The following is a 9,427-nucleotide window of genomic DNA, read 5'->3' as shown; positions in this document are numbered from 1 at the left end:
TCTAATTAAAAAAATGAAGTTATCATTATATTAAGAATTGTTTTATGAATAACTTTTTTATCATCATGCTAAGAGGATTCGAGTCACCCTAAAAATCACCAATATGGTTCTGATACACTATCTTTATAATTTTTAAAAAACTCAAAATCAAAGTCCATAGGAGATAACAAAAACGATATCAAAACATGATATATTTGTGAGTGAAGAACTAGGGGGGCATGCATATTTTTATGGAAGAAATATAATTAGAAAACTGGACGATCATCACTTGATCTCTTTATAAACTTTAGCACTTGAATCTATCCTAAATCCTATACTATATCATAGGTCTATCTTGTGTAGCAGACATGTGTTGGTAGGTGCAACAAATCAAATTAAAACATGATACACAAGGTTTTTTTCGTACTTTTTCATGTGGTCATGATATCTTCAGAGACAACAAAATACATATTTATACTGTAAAAGATAGTAAGCATGGCAGCCATTTACTCCCTTTTCTATTTTTTTTGAGGGGGTACTTTCCCTCTCTAGTTAAGGTACAATATTAAAGCATTTCATTGCTATTTTGTAAAAGGGATTATGAAAAATAAAACAGTGGCATTCTAGCAATTGTCCATTAATATATTTGGAGAGGTGATTGATATTATTGGCAACTTCAATAATTATGTGCAATGGTAATATTTATTACAAATTGTGGATTTTTAGGGCATTACAAATTATGCACTGGGCAGTATTTTAACGGTAATAAACTAATAATATCTCCTTTCAAATTGAATTTGTGAGAGGGATTGGAAATAATTAACAATAACTTTGATCATATGGAAACTTTTATTATATTGTCAAACTGAGTAGCCTTGGCACATATAAGCAAGCAGCAAGAATGGTGAGTAACCAGTTAACCAGGATAGAATTTATGAGAAGCAATCACGAAACAGTACTAGAAGTGCAAACCTATATATATATATATATATATATATATATATATATATATATATATATATATATATATATATATATATATATATTTCTCATGTTTGACTACCCACATGCATTGTAGACGTCCATTGTTTGTGGCACTATTCTCTCCCAGTGAGCGAGAGCTACTGGCAAAGCTCATGTTTTAATCCGGTTGTCTCTGACCATGTTAGACATATGTATTAATTCTGTACAGAACCATGCTAACTGAATTGCTGAGACCAAACCTGAAAGAGAAACTTATGTCTATGGGGCACAGTTGATAGAATAATAAAGATTTGTGGGCAAGTAGCTACATAACAGGAGAAATGTATGTGGAATTCCTGTGCTATTCAAATCCACTCTTAGATCCGCTTTCCTAGCGTCTCCAAAGGCTTCTACAGTCTCCAAAAGCTGCACTGCGTGAAGGCATGTAAAAACACCAACAGCTAAATCCTCAAACTTACTGCTGTACACTACTACTGGAGCTAATAACTAGCAAGCTCTGGACTGGATTGAATGATGCCACATTACAAGATTGTTCATCACAGTAGTGGAGAATGGAGAATTTGAACCAAGCAACAGTTGCTGCCCAATTGTTCAGTCATTCAAGATCGAACAATCCACATCAAATACCACGAAATTCTTGCTCACACCTCCTAGTTAAACAGTAGCTAATAACTAGCTACACCGTTTCAAATAAAAATGAGCACAAAAGATCGAACAGGGCTTGAGAAAGATCCATGGATATATAAAAAAGACAATATGCTAGATAAGATTACTTATTATGGGAAGCCATTGGGGAAGTACAAGTTGGACGGGCTCCCCCGGCCGCTGTTCCCTTTCCTCGCATCGCCGGCGACCGCCGCCGCCATCTCCTGGCCCTGGTACATGAGCGTGGAGTTCATTGTCAGGCTCACCAAGCTGTCGTCGGCGTCGCTCCTTGGGAAATTCCCGCCGTCGCTTCCCCCGGCCTCGCCACCGGCGCCGGGAGCGCCCTCTATCTCGTCGCGCGTGGTCACCATCACCGCGGACTGCACGAGCTCGAGGCACAGCCTGAGCTTGTTGGGCTCGATGTGCGTCAGCCCCGGCACGGCGCCCTTGAAGAGGAACTCGGAGGTGAGGCTGCGGAGCACGTCCAGCGGGGTGACGCCGTCGAGCGTCCTGGCGTTCGGGTCGGCGTGGTGGTCGAGGAGGACGGACACCATGTCGGGGGAGACCATCTCGGCCGCCAGGTGCAGGGCAGTCTTCCCCGTCGGCCCGGCGCGGGAGTTGACGTCGGCCGCGCCGAGCTCGAGCAGCGCCTTGACGACGTCGCGGCTGCAGTGCTGGACGGCATAGTGGACGGCGAGCGCGTCGTCGAGGTCGAGGCCCTCGCCCATGACCATCAGCTTGACGAGCTCGATGTCGGCCGCGTCCAGGGCCCGGCGCATGCGCCGGATCTTGTGGTCGCGGTCCGCCGCCGAGGACGCGGCGTTGATGGGCAGGTAGTGGTGGGTGAGGAACGGCGAGCGCGGCGTGTTGGCGGCGGCGACCGGGGACTTGGCGCGGATCTCCTCAATCTTGGCGACCACGTCGATGGGGAGGTGCTTGGCGAGGAGATCGGCAGAGAGGCCGGAGCGCGCCACCAGGTGGGAGCAGGTGGCCCAGAGCTCCTGCATCTCGAACTTGCGCGACGCCATGAGCACCTTCATCACGTCGTCCACGGACGCCTCCTTCACCATGCTCTCCAGCTGCTTCTGCAATGCGCCAAAATTAATTTAAATTAATCACGGTTAGTACCAGATTCCCCATTAATCAGACAGAAATTGCAGGCGATTAGCAGCATAAAATGAAGTGCCTAATCTATCAATCAGAGTGTACTGCACATATTGTTCTCATTGCAGCATGGAGCTTGACTGTACTTGCATCGGCATGGCAGTTGTACGGCATGGTGTTTTGGAAATGATGCACGGCGTGCATCGAGGAGCTGCTGTTTGGATCGATCTCCGAGAAACCCTAGCGATCGATGCAAATTGCGATGCAATGAAATGCCGAGCGTGCAATGGGATGTGATGCAAGGAAGGGACAGCAGACATAAACAAGGGCGTGACAAGACCCTTCCCAGTAAAGATGAGTCAGAGGCTCGATCCATGACAAGTGATGACAGGTGCAGTGCCGACGCGAAGCGGCAGAAAAGCAAGCGAGGCTGTGAGAGACGACTCAGTCCCCTGCAGCTGCAGCCTGCCAGGACACTCCCCCATCTCAGATTCCACACACCACGCAATGAAAAAAAATGGATAGAATAATGCGAGAAGAGAGAGCTTGAGGGTGCACTGAGACCGGGTAAAATAAGGGCTTATTAGCCCGTCCATATCAGTAACAATTCTACGTAGATGAGAGAGAAATAATGTGAAAGAGTGAAAGGGTGTCATGGTCTCTTACTTAAGAGATGCCTCCAGCACAAGAAACAAAACACAAGAGTCAATTTTGGAACCCAACCTGTCTCTTGTGCACGCATTTCATGAGTTTTTATTATTTTTATATGTACAAATTTAATGTTTCTATACCCTACAAGAGACAATATAAAAGGCAGATTATTGTAGCATATGTCTCTAAAAGGTGTCTATTAATGATATGGAAGAGACTTAAAGCCCCCCTTATTGCCCTTGCTATGATGGAGGGATTCACTGGCGCAGGTTCAGAGGGCACAGTAGTAGGCCATGAATCGGAAAGGCAAAGTGGCAACCTAGGGATCTAGTCGAGCATGCATGCAGGAGCAGCTGCTCATCAGCTCAGCGTGAGCTCAGGCGATTCTCTGGCTCCATCTTCAATTGATGCTACTGGAAAGATGCTCCAGCTTCAATCAATGTCAGGGGGGAAGGGCTAAGCAGCTAGCGACCCTGACGGATGCTTAATCGATGCGATGGAGGTGTTAGCTGCAGATCCCGAGACGAAATTGAATCCCCACCTGGACCAGCAGCGCGAGCTGCTCGACGCCGAAGGAGCGCGCGGCGGCGAGGGTGTCGAGGGCGAGGTCGACGGCGGCGCCGCAGCGGGTGTGCCAGCATCCCCTGGCGCCGCAGCCGGGGAGCGGCCCGCTCTTGGGCGCCGCCACCGACGCCTGACCGCTGTAGAGGAACTGCAGCACGAGGACGAGCACCTCGTACCGGATCGAGCTGACGGGGATGACGAGCTCCGGCGCGGCGCCCGCGGGCCGGGCGCCTGGCGAGCCGAGGGGCGGCGGCGGCGGGGGCTGGTGGTTGGGGTCGAGGCCGCAGAAGAGCTTGCGGAAGAAGAGGCTGCGCGCGGCGAGGACGCAGCGGTGGGCGTGCACGAGGCGGCCCTCGACGCTGAAGGCGACGTCGCTGAAGGCCTGCCCGTTGATGAGCAGGTTGAGGTAGTCGAGCGAGAGGGACTTGAGCGAGTCCTCCGAGCTCATGATCTCATGTGCAGCAGCTGGCCGCTGGCTGGCTGCCGGGAGAGGCCGGCCGGGGCGACGAATCGGCCGGGCTTTATTCCGGAGAGATAAGGCGCGGATTTTGGAGGGGAAAGCAGACGGCAAGAAAGGAGGGGAGCACAGCGCCCGGGCGACTGTGGAGGGAGGAAGACGATGGAAAAGGCAGGCTTGGGTGAAGGGTGAAAGCACTGTGAAAGGGATCGGCCGGACGGAGAGGAGAGGGAGAGGCGTGCGCCCTCACTGGCGGCTATCGCCTCGCGTCGGGCCCCTTGGTGCTATAGCTAGCTACAGGGAGAGTACTACCCTTCATCACGATGGCTGTGGCTTTGTGGGTGGGGGCGCGCTCTCTACAGTCTTTGTCTACAGTTCCATTGATGTGTGCACTCTGCGCCAATTGAACAATGGTGGTAGTGGTGATCAGGGAGGCAACTAGCTAGGCAAGGCGGCAGCCATTGACCCAGAGACAAGCTGGCGTGGTGGCGGTGTACCCGGCTGTGTGTTACTGCGGCCGGCGTTGGGTTATTATTATCCTTTTGGTAAAGTCAGTTCAAATTAAAGTGGGGATTGCGATTGGTCGAGATCTTAGACGACATGGCTGGACTGGACCAACCTCGGTCAAAATAAAAGGTTAGAGTTGGACGCAAGTAGAAATATCTACTGTGCGTGATTATAAATGGACAGTTAAAATCACCATATGCAGGGGTGTGAATTGGTAACTCTCAGGTGCATCTCTAACTTTTTTTACTTTAAAGTTTTGTACACCTTTTTCGAAATGAGATCTCATTTTGAAGAAGTAGTATAAATTTTTGAACTAAAGATGATGGTGCACGTAAAGGTCATCAATTAATACCCTTAATCATATGAACTATCGAGCCGCGAGAATACTAATTGTCAATCTAGAACATATAAATCAACAATATTTTATTATGTCTAAATTTTGTAGTGAAGGCATTTTTTAAATTTTGGTTTCAATAATTTGGACGAATTTTAAGAGTACATCGACCCATTCCCTTTCTCTTCCTCTTTCCACAAAGAGATTACATATCTTTCTATCAAGCTTTAAATTTCATGGTCAAAGGTCATGCCAACTTGTGCTCAAACTCCAAATTATTTGAATTTGAAATTGGGATATTTTTTATTATGCTTAAAAGTGAATATCTCAAGCTAGAGTAGATAGGGTTTATAGTTGAAATTTTATTGGTAAAGATATAATAGTTTTATGTTCAAAGTTTTTTATTTATTTATTGGGAGCTCATATAAAACAGAAACTCATTTTATCTCATGCGTTCTAGGCTGTTTCTGTTGAGACACAAATTCATACTTGCTAAGATACATACATAGTTTAATTAATAATTGAATATTATAAACTATGTTATCCCAGCCTCTAAGATTCTTACATTTATTGACAGGCATATCGGCTATATCTTGGGTGATTTGGCTGTCTACACTACTGGAAAAAAGGCTTTTGGTACCGGTTAATAAAAGCCTTAGGCACCGGTTCTACAACCGGTACCCAGAAACTGAGACTAAAAGTCTCGGTCACGAGCACTGGGTAAAAGAACCGGTGCCTAAGGCTGGTATTTTTGTCAAAAATGGTTGGCCGGGATTTGAACTCAGGTTTTCTTGCCTCGCGTGTACATTTCTTTCAATCCCACCTACACATCATTTATGATGGAAAGATAGATATTTTTCTTTTGAAGTAACCGACGGATGATCCTAAAGTACCGGTTGGTAACACCAACCGGTACCTAAGGCTCCTAAGGTACTGATTAATAACACCAACTGGTATCTAAGACTCATCCATAGGCACCGATTGGTGGTACCACCCGGTAGTAATATAAAAATTACCACCCAGTACCTATGGAGAGCCTTAGATACCGGTTGATGTTACCAACTGGTACCTAAGGCTCATCCATAGATTCCATCCACCCCAAAAGTATTAGTATGAAGATGAACCGGTACATACTAGTACTTTTGGGGTGGACTTTTGGCATGTTTTCTAGTAGTGCTAGGAATGGTGTTGTTTTTAACAAATGTCAACCAATTTTCTTTTGCAGATTTTATTCAAGGGAATGTATTGGTTACGCCATTGAACGTAGTTGCAGTGCAGTGAGGATCAAAAGGAGAGGATGATTCGGGCATGTCATTTTCTAGAGATGTTGGCTCTTTGTTTTCTTCGCATCCCAAGAATGGCATTTTAGTTTACGGATTGACTTTCAATTAGCATGCTTTATACTTTAAACACATTGTGAGAATGTGATGTGGTTTCTATTGCATGTAATAAGGTTGGTCTGATCCCCCCCACCCCCGATGAGGAGGGTGAAGCCAGATAATCTTTTCCATTATCTAATAAAAAGCTAGCTACTACAAGCACGTTATGAAACAAAACCACATACAACATATAATAATTCACTGGAGAAATGTTTAGAGTATAATCATGGGAGTACAATTAAAGTAGCACCATGCACCTAAACATAACGCAAATAAAACAGCGTTTTTCCTTCAAGTGATTTAAAAACAGTAGATCCTGAGTTGCACACATCAAATAGTTGTGTACTTGTGTGTATCAATTTATCAGGATCAAAGCATGGAACTTTATTCTCCTACTTCATGCAGACAGCTGGGAGAACGTTTGAAAAGAGATAATATATATATAACTCAAACATGCTGATCGCGCGCATCATGCAGGAACAGTCGTATCACATAGGGCATGTTTGTTTCCGCGTACGCGATGCGTTTCAGCCAAAAACACAGAATAAGCCCGCCAAACGGCCGGCGTTGGACACGCGTCTGAGAACCGCAAGTCGCAGAATAAGCGCTAGTTTCAACGTGCGGCCGCAGAATCGCGAAAAGCGAGCTTGGAGCCGCGTTCTGCTTATAAGCAGCGCGCTTACGCTGGCCACCCTCCCAAACAGGGCCATAGTAGCTAGTAGGACAGAAAGTCAATAACTTTCGACTCCTTTTGCTTTTACCTCCTCTCCCCATGCATGATCCCATTGTCCTGTTGTTATTTTCACCTCCACAATTGTATATTCCAAGCACACACATACCAGTCAACACGGTCTTTTATTTACTGTTTGGTACTCCCTTATCATTGTCAGTACATACGCAGAAGTATACTGGCCATGCCTAGATCTGACGCTTATGCATGCCAGCTCTATTTTAATCATCTGAATATATATATATGGTAAGAATCAAGATGTAGAGATGCACGCACACATCGTCCAGCAGCGTAAGATCCGGTATGCTTTGACCGCTGAATACACAGAAGCTAGCTAGCTATAGGCTATAGCTCGATCGATCGGTAGACCAACCAACGCAAAGCGTACGTATTTGGTAGCTGGTTGAGAATTGATTGGTGAACATGGATGCATTTGGTTTTTCGCAGAGACCCATAACATAACAGCGTTTGGTGTCAACTGTACAGTAGCCGAGACGCAGACAAGCAGCAGGGGCCGGCGTTATTCCATCTGCTGCATCCTGGAAAGTAGAGCGATCCAGCAACACGATCGAACAAGGTGGTGTCGCTTGGCCTGGCCATACCACTGCATTAATTAATGATGCTACCTAGCCGGTGTATATACTGCCTCCGTATTAGTAAAGGAAATCTCTTTGAGTTTGTTTTAAGTCAAATATGATAAACTTTGACTATAAATAATTTTTTTAGGTTGAGTTTGCAAAAAACAAAAAAGATGTAAATAGATTTTGTTGACCGTCAGATTTGGCAGCTTAGAGGCCAACCGGTCTGCCCAGTTTTAGTCCGAGTAGGAGTTGTTTTATTTGTGGAAACTTTGTATAATCCGACTTGGAGAAGAGGTACGACTTCCCCGGCCTATAAATATAAAGACTAAGGCCGATTGAGGTATTCCCAATCAAATCAATACAAAATACATCTACTTTTTGTTCATCTCAAACCCTAGCTTTTCCAAACCTTAATTTGATGTTCTTCTCGCGTCCCGGCGACGTTCGAAGGCGTTCTGAGTGGCTTTGCCGACCTCAGGGCAACCCTAGCCGCGTGAGCTCCGACGGGGTCCCTCCCGAGCTTGCGTTCATAGGTCATCACGGCGTTCTGCACCCGACCGGTCAGACCGGTCGGCGGAACCGGACCGGTCCGCCTAGGGCACTGCTGGTTCAGATCGTTTTGACGATCTATTGCGCGTTCTAGCGCATTCGAGTGTGTTGGCGCGATTCTGTGTCAACATACTTTTTGGCGACTCCGCTGGGGAAAGATTAATCTGGTTTTAAAACCGATCTAATCTAATCCTCGAAGAAGATGGGTTCTTCAGAGATCAGGAAGGAAAATATCATCACGGCTACGATGGAGGAGCTCACCGAAGAGGAGCGCAAGGCCTACCTTCTTGTGGAGGAGCACGTCAAGGCTCAATTCCTGAAGGGCTTCAAGAAGGATCGTGGTGGCCTCGTCAAGAGGGTGGAGGAGTTCGTACTGCTGTCTCTCAAGCTTACCAAGGACAAGATTGAAGAGATACCCAATGTAAGCCTTACTCCCTCTAATATATTTGATAAGATGTCATCCATGATGGATCAAAAGATTGTTGCTGCACAAGCCGCTGCGGGTGACGTTTTAATTAAGTTGAGTAGTGATATTGATGAGCTTAAAGGCAAAAAACCTATGTCAGATCCTAACTCTTCATATCCGAGTTCGGCTACCCCTGAGTTCACATCTGAACCATTCTATGGTATGCCGCCGAACTCGTTCCCAGGGCAAACTCCGCCACCGTCGACCGTGTGCACTGCACCTACCGGACCGGTCCCACAGACCGGTCAGACCGGTTACCAGACCGGTTACTCAGTGCCGTCGCCGATGCCTCTCGAAACAATTCTAGGTTGGCTGCCCCTGGCCGAACCAATGAGCTGTCACTGTATACACCACCTCATACCACTGCTGTAGCAGGGGGTCACAAGGATCTGGGCCTAACCAAGGACCGATCCCAAATTCTTCACAGACGATGACACATGGAAATCTGAATGCACATCATCAGTTTTCTGAGTTTTATACCAGCCAGCACTATCAAG

At 46.5% G+C, this 9,427-nt stretch overlaps 1 protein-coding gene across 1 annotated transcript; it reads right to left on the bottom strand.

Moving 5' to 3' along the window:
• Positions 1-1,469: 1,469 nt before the first annotated feature.
• On the bottom strand, positions 1,470-4,613 carry LOC120663530 (BTB/POZ domain and ankyrin repeat-containing protein NH5.2). The gene is made up of 2 exons (XM_039942377.1): positions 3,905-4,613; positions 1,470-2,693 (listed from the first exon to the last, which is right to left on the bottom strand). The coding sequence occupies exons 1-2, from the start codon at positions 4,373-4,375 to the stop codon at positions 1,740-1,742; spliced, it is 1,425 nt and encodes a 474-aa protein (XP_039798311.1). The 5' UTR covers positions 4,376-4,613; the 3' UTR covers positions 1,470-1,739.
• Between the last annotated feature and the right edge of the window lie 4,814 nt (positions 4,614-9,427).

This window comes from Panicum virgatum, chromosome 3N (assembly GCF_016808335.1).
Source record: "Panicum virgatum strain AP13 chromosome 3N, P.virgatum_v5, whole genome shotgun sequence".
Taxonomy (NCBI): Eukaryota; Viridiplantae; Streptophyta; class Magnoliopsida; order Poales; family Poaceae; genus Panicum; species Panicum virgatum.
The sequence above is the reverse complement of the archived record's forward strand: the minus strand, read 5'-3'. Positions and strand labels throughout refer to the sequence as shown.